The 23,023-nt window shown below is 40.8% G+C and overlaps 1 protein-coding gene across 1 annotated transcript; it reads right to left on the bottom strand.

The window, feature by feature from the left end:
* Positions 1-2,309: 2,309 nt before the first annotated feature.
* On the bottom strand, positions 2,310-23,023 carry GRPEL1 (GrpE like 1, mitochondrial). Its single transcript, XM_036764818.1, has 4 exons — positions 22,918-23,023; positions 17,655-17,817; positions 16,630-16,711; positions 2,310-3,703 (listed from the first exon to the last, which is right to left on the bottom strand). The coding sequence occupies exons 1-4, from the start codon at positions 22,977-22,979 to the stop codon at positions 3,357-3,359; spliced, it is 654 nt and encodes a 217-aa protein (XP_036620713.1). The 5' UTR covers positions 22,980-23,023; the 3' UTR covers positions 2,310-3,356.

Raw genomic sequence — 23,023 nt, forward strand, 5'->3', positions numbered from 1 at the left:
GGTGATCCAGCCTTCACTTGAAGACCTCATTGAGCTCCTTTTGGACAGATCCTTTTTCTTACAGCCTCTAAATGACAAGTGCTCCATAGGGGTTCTACCCAACACTAGGGCCCTTAGGATAATTTGTAGACAATTAGTGTTGCTCCAGTACAGTTCATTAAGCCTCTGCCCCTTCTTGTGTGCAAAGCACTGTTGGTAATATGCCATTGGCTACTTAAACCACTTGATAGCCCTACAAATAAAACCTCAGTTTCCACTAGGCAGAACCTGTAATTTTTGGATACACCAAGTGCCCATTAGACAGGATGCTTGCTTAACCTCATTAACAAGCTATGTTCTGATTTTTTTGTTGTTGAGTCATTTTAGTTACAGCCAACTCTTCGTGACCCCATTTAGTTTTCTTGGCAAAGATACTGGAGTAGTTTGCCATTTCCTTCTCCAGCTTGTTTTACACAATGAGGAACTGAGGCAAATAGGGTTAAGTGATTCACCCAGGGTCACCCAACTAGCCAGTTATGAACTTGGGAAGCTGTATCTTTCTGATTTCAGGTCTGGCACTTGTCTGAGCAGACAGGAGTCATTGTTTTCTGAATGCTGAAGCATTTTTACTCCATACCCCCTGCAGAGTTATTAACTCCTTGCATTTCTTTCTCATTTTGGCCACCTATCCTTGATCCAAGAGGTCAGCCACCTTTTGCAAGCTGCCCATACTTTCCCTAAACTAATTTTGTGACTGGGATAAGTGAGGGAAAAGGCAGGATTCCAAATCAATCCTGCTGGCAGAAGAGGAAGTGGATGAATTGTATGAAAGAAAACATTTGACCACTTTCTCCTAGATGTTGTCTAATTCCTTAGCTTCCCTAAAAGACCCTAAAACCTTGGCTTTAAGATCCTCCATCCTGGTCCACACATGTCCTCTGAAGCAGCTAGGTGCCACAGTGGATAACCTTGAGCCTCAAGTCAGCAAGGCAAGTTCAAAAACTGCTCTAAGACACTTATTAGCTATGTGACCCTGGACAGGTCACTTAACCTTCCTGCTTCAGTTTGAACTGTAAAAAAGGGATATCAGCACCTGCCCAGTGTTAGCAGTCTCCCAGTGTAATTGTGAGGATATGAGGTCTTTGTGAAGTGCAGATTGCATGTGTGTTGTTCCTTGTTTCTATTTTCACTCGACTTGATTCTAGGCCCTCTTTTCCACTTGATCTTACCACTCTTCCATGAAGATGACTCCCAAACTTACACACCCAGTCTTCACCTTTCTTGAACTCTGGTTCCCATCTACAGCTACTTGCTGGTGCCCTTCCTGAAAGTCCATAGTTAATCGTGTATACAGCTGAATTCACCTTGCTCACTAAACCTCTCCCCTTTCCCAACTTCCTGATTTACTTGGATATTACTACCTTCTCATTCAGGTTAGAAGTCTGACATTTTTAATGTCTCCATCCCTAGACATCTATGTGTCAATTCTAAATGTTTGTTCCTATAGCTTAGCTTTAGATTTGATACCAGACTCCTCCCAGTCCTCATATACTTAGACTATTTACTACCCTGTCATCACTGCTCATTTGGATTATTGTAATAGTAATACCTGGTTTCTCTTTCTAGTGGCAAGTCTAACAGTCCATCCTTCATATAGCTCCCAAAAGAATTTTCTTAATACACCTGACAGTCACAACCTTACCTTAACTCCTTAGAGCCTGCTATTTGACTGCCATTTATCTACTTTTCTGTTTGCATTTCCTATTACTCCTCTTCACCTGCTCCACTTTCCAGGCACACTGCCAGCCATTCCCTATTTTCACTTTATCTCTGCATGTTCATTCAAGCCTTGCCCAAGCCTAGAATGCAAGCCCACATATCTAGGGATACTAATGTCTTTTCTTTAGGGTTCAGCTCAAGGGCCACCTCCTCATGCAGTCTTCTCTGAAACCCTACAGCTCAAAGTATTTTAATGAAATTTTCTTAAAACATTCTAGGTATCTTCTGCTCCTATACACAAAACAAAGCAAGGCAGAGTTGTCATGTCTACCACTGTCAACTGTGAAGGTAGGAATTGTCATTTTTCATCTTTGTCCCGCAAGGATCACATAAAACGGTAGATGCACGATGTTTACCGAATGTAACTGAAAATAAGGTTCATGTAACTGGTACATCAATTGAAATATGTATGTAAAAAAGCTAAGAGTTAAATATAACGATTTTAGGGCTTTCAGTTTTGAAATGTCAAAGGCAGCAAATATGAGGGTCATTACTATTTTGACAAGAAGGTAACACAACAAATAGAAAATAAATGCCAGAAAGTAGGAAAATTAGCACAAATTAGGGCTTTAATCCTTTTAAATAATAAATTCAAACAATGTTTTAAAAAGCACACCCAGTACTTGGTTCCTAAACTCTGGGAAAGTAGAGCTTACTAAGGAATGTAAAGTTAAATACATTTGTTGAGATTATTTCAGACACTGATTTCAACATACTTCTACTTTTAAATGTAACACTCCAAAAGGCTGCAAAGTTTTCCAGATTTTGAGGACCAAATCAAATTGCCTAACTGGCAAAATGACAGCTGTAAAAATGAAAAGGACTACTAAAAATGGTTTATCATCTAAAGGTCTGAAATAAAATCCAAAACTTAGGAAAATTATTAGTGATAGTTGGATCATATATAGTACTTAGATATTACTTAAATATTTAGCTTCTTTTTGAAGTTCACATAATGGTTCAGAATAAAGAGCACTGTATACATACCAGTGTATCCCAAGGAAAAGCTAGAAGCCCACCAAAATTTTTGGCAACAAGACAGCAATATAAACAAGAAACTGAAGCACATTTCTCTCTCAAAAATTAGTATAAAATTTGTTGCAGAGAGGAAATCTGTTGGTTTCATCTAGTCATTTTTATAAATTTCAAGGAGCTTTTCTCATAACATTTTCATGGTACAAAACTCCGCCCCAAAATTCCAGGATGATAAAAGAAGTAAAAAAACAACAAACGAACCCATAAATCTGTCTGGAGAGTCGCACTGTAGAATTCCTGAAGACACTTTATTCACTGAACATACCTTTTAAGTAGCCAGGGTTATTAACAGATAAAACATTATTCAAGATACTATACAAGTACAAGAGTGCCTCAGAGGCCTGTTCTTTAAATATGCAATACTAAAATCAGTTTGCAGACTTTCCAAATTATTCAGTTCATTAAATAATGCAATTTCAAGACTGAGTGAGTTTTCTGTTGAGCCACTGGTTACTTTAGGCCTTCCATGAAGAGTGGGGAAATGTGAAGTGTTTGAAGGAAAAAATATCCATTTAATAGCTGTATGGCATTTGAGTGTGGGGAAGAATCAGAAAGTTAGACTGTTACGGTTCTTTAACAACGCCCACCAAAGCAGGTCTCAAGGTTCGCCCATGTAGCTTATACCCAACTTTGGTTACCAGTGCAATGGTGCCAGGCTCCTTCCCCTCTACTGGAGTATGGAACAAGGCTTCATGTTCATAGGGATCAAATTTGGTACCAACAGGATCTAGTTTGAGCAAACCATGCTTTTTGAACACTTTTTGAATCTGGACTTCAGTCATGACAAGACCCTCATATAAGTTCTTCAAATGAGGGTTTTCTTCCTTTATTTCCTCTTTTGGGACACTTGCTGTTGCCTTTTCCAAAATGTCAGCAACTTCCAATAAATCTTTACAAAAACCTTGAATACCTAAAGAAAAAAAATGCAATTGTTATTTTTAATGTCAACTCAAAACTTTCTAATTTTACACAGAAATCACAAATTCCATCTGTATAAGGATAAATCTGTCAGCTAAACAGCACTGAGGTAGCTTGGTATAGAGGGCAGGGCATAGGACTTGGCATTCAAGCCCTTGCTCTGGAACTTAACAGTTGTGTGACTTAGTAAGTCACACCACCGGGCCTGCATCTTTTTTCTCTATACAATGGGCAAAATACTTGCATTCCCCTATCTTCCTTCCCCTACCTGGGATGACGTGCTACAGAAACATGAGATGCCACAACTTTTCTAGGCCTGATTTCCACATATGTAAAAAAAAGGGGGGGGAAGGCAAAAACTAAATGATTATGAAGGTGCCTTCTGGCAATGGTATGTGAGATTCTATATATGAGGTATGGTTTATACAGGGGGAAAAAAGCATGAAAAAATTTAAATATGGCCCCAAATCAGGGAGATTTAGAAAAACAAAGCAACTCTGAGGTTCTTCTACCTAAATACTTGGATTGAAAAGATGACAACAAAAATACTGTAAAAATATATTACAGCAAAAAAGTAATGACAAATATCATGGGTGCTGTATGTAAACAGGCCCGTCTATATACCATTAGTTAGCTATGATCTGGTTTGGCCATTCTGAAAGTAATTTGGAATCATGCTTCCAAATCACTAAACTGTGGCCTATTATCCCAAGGAGATCAAAGAAAGAGGAAAAGCTCTTTATATGTACAGCACTTTTTAAAATGGTGGCAAAGAACTGAAACTAAGGGAGCATCAATTTATTAAATAAAGAATGGTTAAACAAATGATGGTATACGAATGTAATGGAATATTATTATGCCATAACATGACAAAATGGATGGTTTTTAGAGAAATCTAGGAAGACTTGTATAAAATGACGTCAAGGCAAATGAGCAGAACCAGGAGATCAATTTATACAATAATATTATCAAAAGAAACAACTTTGAAAGACCTGAGAACCAAGAAAGCTACTCACTTTATGACAAAAAGGTGATGGATTCAACATTCATCTATGAATTTCTAGATATAGCTAACATGGGAATCTGTTTTGACTACATGCATTTGTTACAAGGGCTTTGCTGTTCTTTTTGTTTTCAGTGGGAGGATAAAGTGGGACAAAAAAAGGGGACAAGAGTAAATGAGGCATCTTTTCTTTTTCTTTCTTAAATGAAAAGAGAACAGAAGCCAGAAAATTTTGCAGACAAGTACAAGGGTATTGAAAGTTACAGATCAAACTATTACAGATTTTCTTAAAAAGTAAGCTAGACAGAAGGCTATATAGAGACTTGCAGTTTCATGTACAATCCTCTTGTTCTGTTCTACTATGTATAGGAAAATGTCCATGGACAACTAATTCTTAAGAAATTTTTAGCTGCAGGCAGAAAAGTTCCCACTTGCCCTTCTCCCCACACTCCCAGAAGTGACATTTGTGAAAACAAAAGTATCGATAAGTATTTTCAAAAAGAAAAGCTTTCAGGAAGAGTTTGGAAAATAAGTCATACAAAATGAAAGGAAAAAAAATCAGCCCATTTCAATTCCATTAAAGGAATGAGAGAAAATACATTCTGAAATACTGAGTCTTAAAAACAGGAAGCTAACTCCTGAAAAAGATGCCAAAAAGGGGGGCAGAGCCAAGATGGCGGCTGGTAAGCAGGGACTAGAGTGAGCTTCGTACCCGAGTCCCTCCAAAAACCTATAAAAAATGGCTCTGAACCAATTCTAGAACGGCAGAACCCACAGAACAGCAGAGGGAAGCAGGGTTCCAGCCCAGGACAGCCTGGATGGTCTCTGGGTGAGGTCTATCCCACACGGAGCTGGGAACGGAGTGGAGCAGAGCCCAGCCTGAGCGGCGTGGACCATCCAGACCAGAAGCCGGGCGGAGGGGGCCCTAGCGCCCTGAATATGTGAGCTGCGGCAGCTACGAGACTTCTCAACCCACAAACACCAAAGACTGCGGAGAAGGTTAGTGGGAAAAGCTGCGGGAGTGGAAGGAGTTCGCGGTTCGGCTTCCAGCCCCAGGGGCAGCAGAGGTGAGGCAGCTACAGCTGTTGTTACTTCCGGCTCCAGGCCCACCTGGTGGGAGGAATTAAGTGGCAGATCAGAGCAGGAGTGCACAGCCTGCTGAAGATCTAAGCCCAGTCTGGACTGGGGGTTCTTGGGGAAGGAGGAGTGCAGGTCTGACAGGGCTGGCACCTCCCCGCAAACGTGGAACAAAGAACTCGTTAGTCTACAAGCAGTCATACCCCACTGAAAAACTCAAGGGTCAAGTTAGTTGGTTGGGAATATGGCCAGGCAGCGAAAACACGCCCAGATGCAGTCTCAGACTTTGGATTCTTTCTTTGGTGACAAAGACGACCAAAACATACAGCCTAAAGAAGACAACAAAGTCATAGAGCCTACAACCAAAGCCTCCAAGAAAAACATGAACTGGCCCCAGGCCATAGAAGAACTCAAAAAGGATTTGGAAAAGCAAGTTAAAGAAATAGAGGAAAAATTGGGAAGAGAAATAAGAAGGATGCGAGAAAACCATGAAAAACAAGTCAATGACTTGCTAAAGGAGACCCAAAAAAATACTGAAAAATACACTGAAGAAAACAACACCTTAAAAACAGACTAACTCAAATGGCAAAAGAGCTCCAAAAAGCCAATGAGGAGAAGAATGCCTTGAAAGGCAGAATTAGCCAAATGGAAAAGGAGGTCCAAAAGACCACTGAAGAAAATACTACTTTAAAAATTAGATTGGAGCAAGTGGAAGCTAGTGACTTGATGAGAAATCAGGATATTATAAAACAGAACCAAAGGAATGAAAAAATGGAAGACAATGTGAAATATCTCCTTGGAAAAACCACTGACCTGGAAAATAGATCCAGGAGAGATAATTTAAAAATTATTGGACTACCTGAAAGCCATGATCAAAAAAAGAGCCTAGATACCATCTTTCAAGAAATTATCAAGGAGAACTGCCCTGATATTCTAGAGCCACAGGGTAAAATAGAAATTGAAAGAATCCACCGATCGCCTCCTCAAATAGATCCCAAAAAGAAATCTCCTAGGAATATTGTTGCCAAATTCCAGAGCTCCCAGATCAAGGAGAAAATACTGCAAGCAGCCAGAAAGAAACAATTTGAGTATTGTGGAAACCCAATCAGAATAACCCAAGATCTGGCAGCTTCTACATTAAGAGATCGAAGGGCTTGGAATGCGATATTCTGGAGGTCAATGGAGCTAGGATTAAAACCTAGAATCACCTACCCAGCAAAACTGAGTATCATGTTCCAAGGCAAAATATGGAGTTTCAATAAAATAGAGGACTTTCAAGCTTTCTCAGTGAAAAGACCAGAACTGAATAGAAAATCTGACTTTCAAACACAAGAATCAAGAGAAGCATGAAAAGGTAATCAAGAGAAGCATGAAAAGGTAATCAAGAAACGGAAATTGCAAGGGACTTACTAAAGTTGAACTGTTATGTTTACATTCCTACATGGAAAGATGATGTGTATGATTCATGAGACCTCAGTATTAGGGTAGTTGAAGGGAATATGCATATATATGTATGTATATGTTTATGTATATATACAAGTGAATGTGTATGTATGTATATATCTATGTGTATATGTATGTGTATATATATATGTGTGTGTTTATATATATATGTATGTGTATGTGTATATATATATATATATGTAAAAGAGAGAGCAGACACAGGGTGAGTTGAAGATGAAGGGAAGATATCTAAAAGAAATAAAATGAAATTAAGGGATGAGAGAGCAACATACTGAGAGAGGGAGATAGGGAGAGATAGAATGGGGTGGATTATCTCGCATAAAGGTGGCAAGAGGAAGCAGTTCTGTGGGAGGAGGGGAGAGGGCAGGTGAGGGGGGAATGAGTGAACCTTGCTCTCATCAGATTTGGCCTGAGGGGGAATACCATACATACTCAGTTGGGTATCTTACCCCACAGGAAAGAAGAGGGAGGAAGATAAAAGGAAATAAAAGGGGGGGGGATGATGGAGGGGAGGGCAGATGGGGGTGGAGGTAATCAAAACAAACACTTTGGAAAGGGGACAGGGTCAAGGGAGAAAATTCAATAAAGCGGGATGGGTTGGGAAGGAGCAAAATGTAGTTAGCCTTTCACAACATGAGTATTGTGGAAGGGTTATACATAATGATACATGTGTGGCCTAGGTTGAATTGCTCGACTTCTTAGAGAGGGTGGGTGGGAAGGGAAGAGGGGAGAGAATTTGGAACTCAAAGTTTTAAAATCGGATGTTCAAAAACATAAAAAGTTTTTGCATGCAACTAAAAAATAAGATACACAGGCAATGGGGCGTAGAAATTTATCTTGCCCTATAAGAAAGGAAGGGAAAAGGGGATGAGAGGGGACGGGGGTGATAGAGAGGAGGGCTGACTGGGGAACAGGGCAACCAGAATATAAGCCATCTTGGAGTAGGGGGGAGGGTAGAAATGGGGAGAAAATTTGTAATTCAAACTGTTGTGTAAATCAATGCTGAAAACCAAATATGTTAAATAAATAAATTTAAATTAAAAAAAAAAGTGGCAAGAAAAAGCAGTTCACTGGAATGGAAGAGGGGGCAGGTGAGGGGGAATGAGTGACTCTTGCTCTCATTGGATTTGACCTGGGGAGAGAATAACATGCACACTCAATTGGGTATCTTACCCCACAGGAAAGAAGGAGGAAGGAGATAAAAAAGGGGGGGATGATAGAAGAGAGGGCAGATAGGAGGAGGAAGTAATCAAAAGCAAACACTTTTGAAAAGGGACAGGGTCAAGGGAGAAAACTGAATAAAGGGGGATAGGATAGGAAGGAGCAAAATATAGTTAGTCTTTCACAACATGAGTACTGTGGAAGGGTTTTACATAATGATACACATGTGGCCTATGTTGAATTGCTTGCCTTCTTAGGGAGGGTAGGTGGGGAGGGAAGAGGGGAGAGAATTTGGAACTCAAAGTTTTAAAAGTAGGTGTTCAAAAAAAAAATGTTTTTGCATTCAACTAGGAAATAAGATATATAGGCAATGGGGCATAGATCTATTTTCCCCTACAAGAAAGTAAGGTTTCAAAAAATAAAATGTTCAAATAGTAAAGTGATGATAAGTTAGGGAAGAAGAAAATAAGGGAATAAGCATTTCTGACTGCCTACTGTATACCAGGCACTGTGCTTTACAAGTATCTTCATTTGACCCTTCAAATTAGGTGCTGTTATTATCCTCATTTTACATTTGAAGAAACTGAGGTGAACAGTGGTTAAGTGACTTGCTGAAAGAGTGAAAGTGAACTGAAGGTTCCTGATTCTATCCACTGAGCCACCTAGCAAAGTGATCAAGTAATGTACTGCCGGTTCTCACCTAAAATTCTAAGTAAAGGTTATCATAATTCTTGATAATTTTAAAACATGTAACAGGCTTCCGGGGGCGGAGCCAAGATGGCGGCTGGAAAGCAGGGACTAGCGTGAGCTCCCCACCAAGTCCCTCCAAAAACCTATAAAAAATGGCTCTGAACCAATTCTAGAACTGCAGAACCCACAAAACAGCAGAGGGAAGCAGGGATCCAGCCCAGGACAGCCTGGATGGTCTCTGGGTGAGGTCTATCCTGCTGGGAGCGGAGCAGAGCAGAGCCCAGTGTGAGCGGCTCAGACCAACCAGACAAGGAGCCAGGCAGAGTGGGCCCTAGCGCCCTGAATCAGGGAACTGTGGCAGTTACCAGACTTCTCAACCCACAAACACCAAAGACAGCAGAGAAGGTTACTGGGAAAAGCTGCGGGAGTGGAAGGAGTTCAAGGTTTGGCCACTGCTAGTGGGGCAGCTACAGCTGCTGTTGCTTCCAGCACCAGGCCCACCTGGTGGGAGGAATTAAGTGGCAGATCAGAGCAGGAGTGCACAGCCTGCTGAAGATCTAAGCCCAGTCCGAGTTGGGGGTTCTTGGGGAAGGAGGAGTGCTGGTGTGGCAGAGCTGGTGCATCCCCTCCAAACGTGGAACACAGAACTCTTTAGTCTACAAGCAGTCACATCCTGCTGAAAAACTCAAGGGTCAAGTAGTTGGCTGGGAACATGGCCAGGCAGTGAAAACAGACTCAGATTCAGACTCAGACTTTGGATTCTTTCTCTGGTGAGAAAGAAGACCAAAACATACAGCCTAAAGAGTCAACAAAGTGCAAGAACCTACACCAAAAGCCTCCAAGAAAAACACGAACTGGTCCCAGGCCATGGAAGAGCTCAAAAAGGATTTGGAAAATTAAGTTAGAGAAGTAGAGGAAAAACTGGGAAGAGAAATGAGATGGATGCAAGAAAACTGTGAAAAACAAGTCAATGACCTGCTAAAGGAGACCCAAAAAAATACCGAAAAATACACTGAAGAAAACAACACCTTAAAAAATAGATTAACTCAAATGGCAAAAGAGCTCCAAAAAGCCAATGAGGAGAAGAATGCCTTGAAAGGCAGAATTAGCCAAATGGAAAAAGAGGTCCAAAAGACCACTGAAGAAAATACTACTTTAAAAATTAGATTGGAGCAAGTGGAAGCTAGTGACTTTATGAGAAATCAAGATATTATAAAACAGAACCAAAGGGATGAAAAAATGGAAGACAATGTGAAATATCTCCTTGGAAAAACCACTGACCTGGAAAATAGATCCAGGAGAGATAATTTAAAAATTATTGGACTACCTGAAAGCCACGATCAAAAAAAGAGCCTAGATACCATCTTTCAAGAAATTATCAAGGAGAACTGCCCTGATATTCTAGAGCCACAGGGCAAAATAGAAATTGAAAGAATCCATCGATCGCCTCCTCAAATAGATCCCAAAAAGAAATCTCCTAGGAATATTGTCGCCAAATTCCAGAGCTCCCAGATCAAGGAGAAAATACTGCAAGCAGCCAGAAAGAAACAATTTGAGTATTGTGGAAACCCAATCAGAATAACCCAAGATCTGGCAGCTTCTACATTAAGAGATTGAAGGGCTTGGAATACGATATTCTGGAGGTCAATGGAGCTAGGATTGAAACCTAGAATCACCTACCCAGCAAAACTGAGTATCATGCTCCAAGGCAAAATAAGGATTTTCAATAAAATAGAGGACTTTCAAGCTTTCTCAGTGAAAAGACCAGAGCTGAAGAGAAAATCTGACTTTCAAACCAAGAATCAAGAGAAGTATGAAAAGGCAATCAAGAAACGGAAATTGCAAGGGACTTATTAGGAGTTGAACTGTTATGTTTACATTCCTACATAGAAAGATGATGTGTATGATTCATGAGACCTCAGTATTAGGGTAGCTGAAAGGAATATGCATATATATATATGTATATATATATGTTTATGTGTGTATATATATATAACAGTGAATGTGCATGTATGTATATGTATGTGTGTATATATATATATGTATAGAGAGAGAGAGAGAGAGAGAGAGAGAGAGAGAGAGAGAGAGAGACAGCGCGGGCACAGGGTGAGTTGAAGATGAAGGGAAGATATCTAAAAGAAATAAAATGAAATTAAGGGATGAGAAAGGAATATATTGAGAGAGGGAGATAGGGAGAGATAGAATGGGGTGGATTATCTCGCATAAAGGTGGCAAGAGGAAGCAGTTCTGTGGGAGGAGGGGAGAGGGCAGGTGAGGGGGAATGAGTGAATCTTGCTCTCATCAAATTTGGCCTGAGGAGGAAATACCATACGTACTCAATTGGGTATCTTACCCCACAGGAAAGAAGAAGGAAGAAGATAAAAAAAAGGGGGGGGGGATGATGGAGGGGAGGGCAGATGGGGTGGAGGTAATTAAAAACAAACACTTTGGAAAGGGGACAGGGTCAAGGGAGTAAATTCAATAAAGGGGGATGGGTTGGGAAGGAGCAAAATATAGTTAGTCTTTCACAACATGAGTATTGTGGAAGGGTTATACATAATGATACACATGTGGCCTATGTTGAATTGCTTGACTTCTTAGGGGGGGTGGGTGGGAAGGGAAGAGGGGAGAGAATTTGGAACTCCGAGTTTTAAAAACAGATGTTCAAAAACAAACAAAAAAAAAGTTTTTGCATGAAACTAGAAAATAAGATACACAGGCAATGTGGCGTAGAAATTTATCTTGCCCTATAAGAAAGGAAGGGAAAAGGGGATGGGAGGGGAGTGGGGTAACAGAAGGGAGGGTGAATGGGGAACAGGGCAACCAGAATATACATCATCTTGGAGTGGGGGGGGGAGGGTAGAAGTGGGGAGAAAATTTGTAATTCAAACTCTTGTGAAAATCAATGCTGAAAACTAAATATGTTAAATAAATAAATTTTAAAAAAAGGAAAAAAAAACATGTAACAGGGAATGTATTTGAAAGAGGAAGTATAGTAGATCTGTAACAGTTCATATATATATATTCCCAGAAATTAACCTCCATTCACTATAGAATGGAGGTGACCGAACATTCACACAAAAGCTGTGCCAGTGGAGCACAGACTGGCAGGTCCTACCAAAATGGAAAAGGCTCAAGTGACCAGGCAGGTGATCACCTCTGCTGGTCATCGAATGATTAGGCTACCCAAGTTAAGGAAGGCTTATCAATAATGGAATTCTGAGCACTACAGTGACTTTGAAAGGCTATCTACTCAAGCCAAAGAGAAACTGTGAACCACATCAGTGGAAGTAGGATCCAAACTAAAAATCATTCAGTTAACATTTAGTCACTTAATACTCTTGGGCTAAAGTGATTTAGAGCTTACCTTATAACTTTTGGTTAGGTAGAGGAAGAAAAAGAAGTCTTTAACATCTGTACTATTTTTCTTTGAGTATACGAATTCAAGAAAAGGTCTTGACATTTTCAAATGTACACTAGCTGAAAAGTTGAATCCCTACTGGAATAACAAAATCTCCTTTTGTATCAACTTTTAAATTCAATTTAATAACTTAAGAATTAAATCTGATCCATTCCAAAGGCCACACAAAATAGCTCAGCTGCTTTCAGAAGGTTAGTAGTAGTAGATTGGCAAGTGCATTGGCCTAGGCACCTGAGCACCCTAGTTCTAAGTCTTACGACCTGGGTGATCTCAGGTCAGCTGCTCTCACCTCCCTCTCTGGGCCTGCAGAACAAGGGGATAAGACCCCATTTCAATGGTTCCTCTCAGTTTTGAATCCTATGATTCTAGATTTATTGGTTCCACCAACCAAAAGGTATAATGGTATATTCCAGCTAAAGTGATGGAAGACTGAGGCCACCTAAGGGCAAATCCCTTCTCTTCACTCTTCCATTTTGTCTCCTCTTTGTTGAAAATACTCCTCTCCTCCATTACTTTGCTCTATAAACCACATGCTCACTCACACATCTTCAATGTTTCCCCCAATCGGGTCATCCTCAACCTAAAAACCTTGTACTTCTGACTCTAATTTCCTTCCATTTCTCCCTGTGCCTCATTCTTCATGGGGAGTAAGTACTGGATGAGTATCTGCTATGCTGTGAGGCAATGTGCCAAGCACTTTACCAATATTCCCAAACCTAGTTTTTATCTTCAACACTACCTTCAATCATTTCACTCCATTCCTAGCCTATCACCCTTGCTGCTCTGGTCTCACTTTACTCCCTTCAAAAACCTTATGTAATATTTACAACCAGTTCAACTTTACCCTTTCCAAACTTCCCAACTCCACCTGCTGCCTACTCACTTCTGGAAGAAGCCACATAACTATGCTAATTGAGTCCAATACAAATTTCTTATCTATTTTCAAATGATTCCTCAACACTACATGGCAACATTTTCTCCACCTGACTATCTCCTCCAATAGACTGGTGTCACAGTCATCCCCTTTTCTAATTTTTAACTTCACCATATCCTCTGGCTCCTGTCCTGTTGCCAAACACACGAAATCTTTCCCATCACCTGACTCTGCTGTCTTCTCTCCTTCCTTCTTTCTAGTCATACTCCTAAAAAACAAAATAAAAATCTACACTCGACTGAACTTCGCCACTTCCCGCTTACTTCTGAACTCCCATTGTCTCTAACACTCAACAAACTGCTCTCTTCAACATCAATCATTTCTTTATCGCTAAATCCAATGGCCTTTGCCCAGTCTTTAGCCTGCGTCTGACAATGAAGAACAGCCTCCTCTCTAGGTTTTCACAACACTGCCCTCTCCTGGTTCTCCTGTCTGCCCAGCCTTCAGTCTCCTTTGGCAGCTCAATATCCATCTTACCCTTATGTGTGGGGTACATTACAAAGTTCTGACCTAGCCGCTTATTTCTCACTACTCTTTACTTTGATGATCTCAGCACCTCATGAGTTCACTGATCTTTATTCAGATAATTCCCAAATCTATATATCCAGCCTTCATCCATCTCCTACTACCATTAATAAATGCCTACTAGACATTCAAACTTGACACATCAAAAATTGAGCTGTCTTTCTCCTAAAATCCACCCCTTCTAAACCTCCCTATTTCTGGGGAGGGCACTCACTACTACTATTCCAGTCATCCAGGTTAGCAAGCCTGGAATCATCCTTGATTCTTCCCTGTCCTTCATAAACCGTTTATTTTGAGTCTATCTATATCAACACCTCTTGAATCTATTACCTTTTCTGCACTCACTTGGTCATCACTATACATTCCAGCCCTCCAACCATATGCCACTCCCTAAGCCAAGGCCTGCCTTCCTTCACTCTCCATAGTTGTGAGTGCTCTACTAGCCCCAAATTACCTTGTGTTTACGTTGTACTGCCCTCCTAAGGCAGTGGAGTTTATTTTCTTCAGCAGAACATAGGTTCCTCCAGGTAGGGACTCTACTTTTGTTTTGGCATCTCTAACAGTTCTGAGCACGTGCTTAATAACTGCTTTTTATTGGAATTTCAATTCAAACAGTACCCTTAAGCCGAAGAACGCAAATGTTTCTTGGTAGACACAGTCTTGCTTAAAAGAAGCCATTATGTAGAGATTCCCACTCAAGAAAATAATCAACAACTCACTGATTAAATAAGGGAAATTGTGAGGTTTATTTAAAATAACATACAACCCTCTAATTCAGTCATCAGTAATTTCCCTTTAAAGTAATACTAGTCTTAGATAAAATATTCTCCTAGGAAACGAAGCTACAACTATACTGGATTAAGCTGTTTCTCCACTGCATAAACTATTTGTAATTTGTGCTATCAGGAAAAATTCCCACACCAAGAAAAGCCCCTGCTGATAATCAAAAGGATTCTTTGCATGTATTTATATGACCTCCTGGAGGACAAAGACTCTATCATATTTATCACATTTCTACCATGCATTAAGGTTGAAATATTGTTATTCTCTTTATAGAAACCTTGTGAGGGCCTAAAAGCATTTCCTCATTTAATCAATAAAGATTCTGAAGTTAAACACCTGTTCAAGGTCCCAGAGTGAGGCTGTAGGGAAAGGGCTGGGATCCTCATGTTCGCCTCTTGACTCCCAAGACCAAAGCTTCTGCCCTCTGTAACACTATCTCTGAACAGCATCTTGCAAGGTGCTACTAAAAAACCACTCGAATAAATAATAAAATACTCCTTGGAACAAATAACCAGAAGGTGAAGAGCAGAAAATAATCCTACTCCAATGTTTCAAAGATATGATCGTCAGTGGGCAGATAGCCTTTTCGAGTTTCTGTGTACCAAAAAATGTTTCAAAAGCAGCCAGTGCAGACCTTCCTTCTGTGAACTACTGAGACTAGTCCTGAGGACACTGTCCCCAGGCTTGAAGCCTTTCAGGTCTGGCAGCAACACACCAAAGCTTGTGTCCCATTAGCAAAACCTTCAAGAATCCAGGGTCTGTGCTAAGTAAGAAGAGGCATCAAATGAGGAATATGAGAGAAACAGCAATGACAAACCTACCCTGAGCACTTAATGTTTGATTGTAATTATTTAATAACTAAAGCCCTACATAAAACATATTTGAAATCTTGGGTACAGTAAGCTCAAAAATCAGTACCACAAAACATTATATAACTTCTAATTATAAATGTCAGAAAATACATTCATGTATCTTCCAGAGTAATATGATGATGAGTAGCAGGTACACATTTTCTATTATTTTTGGAGAGACAAACACATAGTTTGAACAGTGAAATTAAGGATTCATTTGCTTGATGGGATCTTCTAGGCTGTAAGCATGAATTGATTTTATATTTTTCTTAAAGCTTAAACAATACTACAGAGAAAACTCTGAGACTGACAAAAAAAGGACATAAGCTTATATATTTGGTCAATCTATCTTTATAAATATATGCAATCCCTTGTCTCTAATTAAAAGCACAAAACTTTAAAATATATTGCATCCCTCCTAGTGCCTACCAGTTGAACTTAGCAGCTCTGCAGTATATTAGTTTAATGACAATGATGGGAGATACGTTAGTCCTATTATTTTCCATCATAGTAACACTAACTAGAAATGAAATGTGTACACACATTCTCTTGGGTATTTACCTATACTTATCCAGTGGAGTTAAGTGATTTGGCCAGTAAGCAGAATTAGGACTGAATCCAGGTTCTCAGCCTCTATAACCAATACTAATTGCTTAACATTTACATATAATTAGTAAGTAAAAATTATGCTTCAAGTGTTGGATTAATTTTGTTGTATACTTCATTTGACTCTAACACTTAACTCTATGTATATATAATCCTCATCAGGCACTCCCCAACTCAATCTAAATGCACCCCAGGGAGTGCTGTCTTGCATTTCCTCTGTTCCCCATTCTGCTCAATGCTGCACCTGCTTTGCTTCCCTTGGGTGTTCCCAACTACAAGTTTTCCAATCATATTTTCTCACATTAGAAAAAAATTGGAAGAATTTCTATGGAAAATAAACTCTATGATAAGTGCACTCTTGTGAATAAACATGATAATTTTTGTGATTTAGAGGATCACCCACCATATAATTTTGCCTCTTCTACCAATTTCTGGTTCCGCCGCCGTAAATTCTCTGTATCTGCTAAGGCTCGTTTGTACTTTTCCTAAGACAAAGAAAAAAGCAGATTACTACTTTTATCACTGCTCCTTTAGCAGCAATTAAGAATTGATGGAACTTTCAAACTAAAGATGGAACAGGATGGAACAAGATGCCAAACTACAAAAGCATTTTAATACTGCTACTGCCAAATCCCTCTTTATTAGAAAATAAACATACCCAGGGGGTAAGGATAAATAAGCAAGGATGAAAACCAAAACCCATTAAATAAAGTACTCACACTCTTTAACTGACAAACACAGGATATTACTCCACGGAGATTACATTACAAATTTTCTACTCAAAGTACCAGCAGAATAACTCATGATAAAAATGGGCATCATTTAATTTCCAGATTCTTTTTTGTGTGTGATGCCAAGGATTTAGGAAAGCTCCCCCGAATCTATCTCATCCCTTTACTCGACATACATTGATCCACAGAACTTTGGCTCTGAAAAGGAACTTAAAGGACCTCTAGTTCAATTCCTTCACCTTATGAGGAAAGTGAAAGGCCCAGACTTTTTCAATGTCATAGGGCAAAAATTACATGTCTAGAACCTAGACCTCCAGGAACACTCTCTAGTTTTTTTTTTTTAAATATGATATTTTGTTATTCTGAACTTGACCAACACCAAATATGAAAATTTCCATATAATAAGAACTAAAGAAACTAAATATGACATTAAATCTCATTACATATACTTTAAAAGTATATATATTCAATTAAACAAATTGGTTCTTAAGTTGTCTTCTTGGTGTTTCCCTCTAAACCTGGTTTTTGATCTCTTCTGTGTATTTTCTTTAAATACGTTACTAATACTTTTCTTTTTTTTGGCAGTAGGATTATAATCAGTAGATTATAATTATCTCACAAAGCAAGAGGCAGAACTGGAATGAGAATCTAACAGCCTGTGTTACCTTGCTCAATAAGTGCCCTTCAAATATCTTACCAAAGTTTCTTTCAGCTGTTCTTCTAATTTGACCTTCTCTTCAGTTAGTGTCTTTTCTGTAACGGTACTGTCTGTCTTCTGTTCATTTTGACTTGAGTCATCTTCTAAGTTCTGGCCATTATTTTTCTGTTTTGCTGCTGTACAGAGCAGCCTAGAAGAGGTCCTGAAGAAAATTCAACAAGGTTAATGATTTGCCCACTTTTATTTGCCAGAAACACGAGAGGGGAAAAAATTGTCTACTGACAGTTAAACTCTTGGATATATAGAAGATGCTATGATTAACTTGTAGACTTAGTCTAAAAAGTACAATGTTGTTGTTCAGTCATGTCCAACTCTTTATGAACCCACATGGGGTTTTCTTGGTAAAGAACATTTTACAGATAAGGAAACTGAGGCAAACAGGTTTAAGTGACTTGCCTGGGGTCACGTAGCTAACAAGTGTCCAAGGCCAGATCTGAACTTAGGAAGATGAATTCAAGTCTCTCTAGATCCCAGTTTGATAGGATAATGGCTTTGCCCCTCAGAGATAAAACAGTACCCTCCTTTCCTTGGATGCTGCAACCACCCAGGTGTAGACACTCACCCCCTCATGCTGGGGCTATTCTAACCCTACCTCAGGTCTCTCCATAATCCAATTTATTCTCTATTTAGCCACCAAAATACTCTTCCTAAAGTGCAAATCTGACCATGTCACCCCTTATTCAATCAGTTCCCTATTGCCCCTAGGATCAAATATGAAATCCTGTTTGGCTCACAAAGCCCTCCAAAACTTGGCCCTTTCCTATCTTTCTAGTCTTGTTATAGCTTATAACATCCTGCAAGCCTACTTTTTTTTTTGTAGTTTCACATGTAATCCTCTTTTTTCTGTTCTACTTTTTTTTTTTATTGATTTTTAGTTTACCACACACGGTTCTACATAATTTTGAGTTCCAGATTTTCTCCCCTCCCTCCTCAAGATGGCATGGAATCTCATATAACTACCATGTATAACTTCGCATTGAATTAATTTATACACTAGTCAAGTTGTGGAGAAGAATTATGACCAATGGAATGAATCAGGAGAAAGAAGAAACAGAACCAAAAAAAAAAAACAACCCAAAAACAAAAGAGAAGCAAAAAAGGCGAGCATGTAGTGCGCCTCAATCTGTATTCAAACTTCGCAGTTCTTTCTCTGGATGAAGATAGCATTCTCCATCGTGAGTCCCCTGGAGCTGTCCTTGCACCTTACGTTGCTGAGAAGAGCGAAGTATGTCAGGGTTGGTCCTCATGGAATCCATATATCTGTGGTTGTGTACAATGTTCTCCTGGCTCTGCTCCGCTCACTCAGCATTATGTCGTGTAGGTTTTTCCAGGTTGTTACGAAGTCCGTATCATCCCCATTTCTTATGGCACAATAGTATTCCATCACCTTCATATACCACAGCTTGTTCAGCCATTCCGCAAGCCTACTTTCTAATTCAGTGCTGTTCTTCACATATGGCACTCCATTTCCTCACTGTTTTCACTGGCTTACCGCCACACCCGGGACTCTCTCTCTTCTCATCCGTCTCCAAGTCCCTCCTTTTGCAAGAAGCCTTGATATTAGCACCTTCCTTCTTTTACCTCCGAGTTTTCCTAGTACATATTTTATTTGTACACGGTTGTTTGCATATTGTCTCCCCCATCAGACTGTCCTTTAGATTCTTTGGGTAAGTGATGAAGTGCTTAGTGAAGTATAGGCTGACCATACGATTCATTGGCAATTATACATCGTTCTTCTATTATTGCCTTGAACTATTACTTAAGAATGTTAAAGAGGAAAGGAACCTTAGGTCTTCTAGTCCAATTTCTCAGCTAATACAGGAATCTTTTCTCTAATATCCCTAACTGATGCTCACCCAGTCAACACCAGAACACTTCAAATCAGTTGGTAAGCATTTATTAAATACCTACCATGTGCCAGGCACTATGCAAAGCACTGGGGCTATGAAGGCAAAAGACAGTCCCTGTCCTGGAGAAGCTCATAATCTAATAAGGGAGACGACATTCCAACATATATGTACAAACAAGATATACAGGATAAAAAGTAAATAATCAACAAAGGGAAGGCTCTAGGATTAACAGGGATTGGGAATGGCTTCCTGTAGTAAACAGGATTTAAGTTGGTAAGGGAAGGAAGCCAGGGAAGCCAAGAGAAACAGATGAGAAGGGAAAGCATTCCAGGTCAGAGGGACAGCCAGAGAAAATGCCTGAAGCTGAGATGGAGGATCTTGTTCAAGGTATGGCAGGGAGGCTGGTGTCTGGATTAAAAAGTCTGGGGTAGGGTGGGGGAAGGTGTAAGAATGTAAACATAGGTGGGGTCTAGGTTATGAAGGGCTTTGAATGCTAAAAGATTTTGTGTCTGAGATGACAAGGAGCCACCAGAGCTTACTAGGAGAGGGAAAGGAGTAAGGAAGGGAAAAGCTAGGAGAGTCCAAGCCTGAGAATTGAGGGTGTGAACCTTGGGAGCCATATTTGAGAGATGTTAGAAATGTGAAATCAACAGGTCCGATGGGAGGGAGGGAGGGAGGGGGAGAGAGGGAGGGAGAGGGAGAGGGAGCGAGGGGGAGAGATGGGGGGAGGGAGAGGGAGAGGGGGAGAGAGAGAGAGAGAGAGAGAGAGAGAGAGAGAGAGAGAGAGAGAGAGAGAGAGACAGAGAGAGGGAGGGAGGGAGGGAGGGAGAGAAAGAGAATAAGGAATTGAGGATAAGATCTAGAATTTGAGCCTGGGTGACTGGGAGCATGGTGGTCTGAAGGAGGGAGGGTTTGAGGGGAAAGATAATGATAATGAGTTTAGTTTTGAACATGTTGAGTTTGAGATGTCCAATAGGCATATGAGGATGAGAAACCAGAGGTCAGACAACCTACTTCTATGATAGAGTCCTATTCATAACTTCCCAAGAGAAGCCCCATTCCATTTTGGGGCAGCTCAAATTAAAAAACAAAAAATATTCTGTGTATTAGTTAAAAGAAATCTGCCTCCCTCTAACATCTACCTACTGATTTAAGTTCTCCCTTCTGGAGCAAGCCATTTATTCTCTTTCATTTTAAGAGCCAGATTACATTTTTAAGGACAGTTTAAGGCCTATCACTGGCAGAAACAAGATTAGAAACTGTGGTATAAAGACTAAATTCAGAGCTCTTGGGGTTTCAAGTAGAGAAGGGAAAAATTACAGTAAAAGCTCGTCCAAAAACAACTTCCCAGCGATTTTCCCTAATGACTTTCTAGCTCAACCCATGAGACACTTGCTGAAAAAGATGTTTCCACTCAAGCATTAATGCTTTTCTTACTGAATTTTTCACATCAAAATAGTCATTACATATTCAACACTACTCACGGAGGTGGAAGATAGTTTTGTAAAGTTTTAGCTTAGGTAATGGACTGAAGCTGATGATAACAAAAGCCAAGAGTGCCTGACATGTCTTTGTATCCCCTACAGTAGCAGTGAACATGAAAGGTGTTCAATAAGTAACTACTGATCTGAATAAGCCCTTCCTGGGTTGGATCCGTAATATGCCTTCAGTAATTGCCAACTTAACTAGCTATCCTCTAACCAATCTAACTCTTGAGAGGTAAACAACTTTTAGCAAGGGCAGAGAAGGTCAGGGTGCTGGCCCTTATGACTTGGACTGTGAATGCCTAATTAGTGCATTTTTTAACTGTTACTAGATGTTAACCTCTATGTTAGTACAATACCTATGTCCTTGATTTCCCAGGGTGAAGGTGAACACAGTTCAGCATTTTCTGAGACAATTGTCTCAAAAAGCTCTCTCCCTTTCCCCATTTAGTGACTTCAGTTGAAATAACAGTAACTCAGCACTATAATAAAGTGTCAATCAGTTTCAGATGTACCAGAGAATTTCTGAGTATGATAGGTACTCTTACTAGATTTAAAGCCACATTGGGGAACAGATCCATTTTTAGTGCTCTCTGTATCTAATCAAGAAACTAGTTCTGTAGAGTAAAAAGTGTTACAATGTTGATTTGAATCACCCCTTCCAGGTCTGGATAGGGAGGAGGCTTGAAGTACATGGGAGCAAATGTTCACACAGAATGAAACTGAGTTGACCTAAAACTTTCTAACAAACCTAACTCCTTTCAACAGAGAGGTGAAGGGTGAAGACCTCTCTCTGATTCTGGGTTCTCGAAACTGCTCTACTACTCTACTGGACAGGAAGCTACACAAAGGCCAAGGGTCATGTCTTATTTATCTTTGGATTTTCCCTAGAACTGAACAGTTATTGGTGTAATTCCTATTTCACAACATCCTGCCCGTCCCTCCCCCCATCAGAACTTAAGGTCCTCGAAGACTGAGATGATTTCATCGTTATGTCTCCACCATCTAGCAGCGCCTTAAACGCTCTAGGTATTCAATAACTTCGTTGAATTAGCCGCGTGGGCTCCTCAGAGCCAGTTACTGTCAATTCCTCATTCGTTATTAAATGCCTATTACAGTCGAGTTAAGTTTCTGCCTTCAGGGAGCTTACGACCAAATGGGGTAAATGTAACATGCACAGATAGAGCTCGCATGGACTAACACCTCACAGTCCCGTTCCCCTTACGCAAGCACTATGATTCTCATTTCGCAGACGAGGAAAACGAAGCTGCAAAGTTTCCAGTTACTTGCCCAGGGTCACACTGCTAGTGTCAATCACGGGGCTTCCGCCTTCAAAAGCGGGTGCTCTTTCCACTACACCCTCGCTGCTGCTACCAGAGTGCCGGGAAGCAATCTGAGACCACTGCCCACTACGCAAGGAGCCCGTGCTTTTTCACTGGGGGACACGGCCAGAATTGGCTTCCTCTCCAAGTTCAGGGTCAGGAGGGAGGAGGGGTTGACCCACGGTGTGGGGAGGGTGGAGGAGCCCGGAGGGGTAGGGCGCTGGAAAGCAAGGGAATGGGGAGAAGCGGGCCAGGCCAGGGGCTGGGAGGCAAAAGGAGAAGGGGGCCCGGGTGAAACCAAACCCAGGGAGATCTTTGGTGCTGGTGCTGGCTGGAGCCAGGAAGGGGAGAGGAAGCCTGGGCCAACCCAGAGCCACTACTACCTCCGGGTAGAAAAGCCGGGCACGCAGCCCCGGGGTTCCCAAGGCCCCTCATGGTCCCGGTAGGCCCGCGGCGGCCACCTGCTCCTTCCCTCTTGGTCAGAGACCCAGGATTGCCTGTGTGCAGCGACGGCGCGCGAGAGGTTGGCGACAGGAAGACAAGAACCCCGTGCTTCCTTTCAATGGAGAAGCCTTCAGCCTCTTACCGGAGCGAGAGGGCGATCGCCGGGAAAGTCCGCCTCACCAAACCAGAGCACTGCGCCGCCATGGCCACCCCCTCAGCCCCGACTTGCCCCCGATACTGCCGATACT

The sequence above is a fragment of the Trichosurus vulpecula genome, chromosome 6 (assembly GCF_011100635.1).
Source record: "Trichosurus vulpecula isolate mTriVul1 chromosome 6, mTriVul1.pri, whole genome shotgun sequence".
NCBI lineage: Eukaryota > Metazoa > Chordata > Mammalia > Diprotodontia > Phalangeridae > Trichosurus > Trichosurus vulpecula.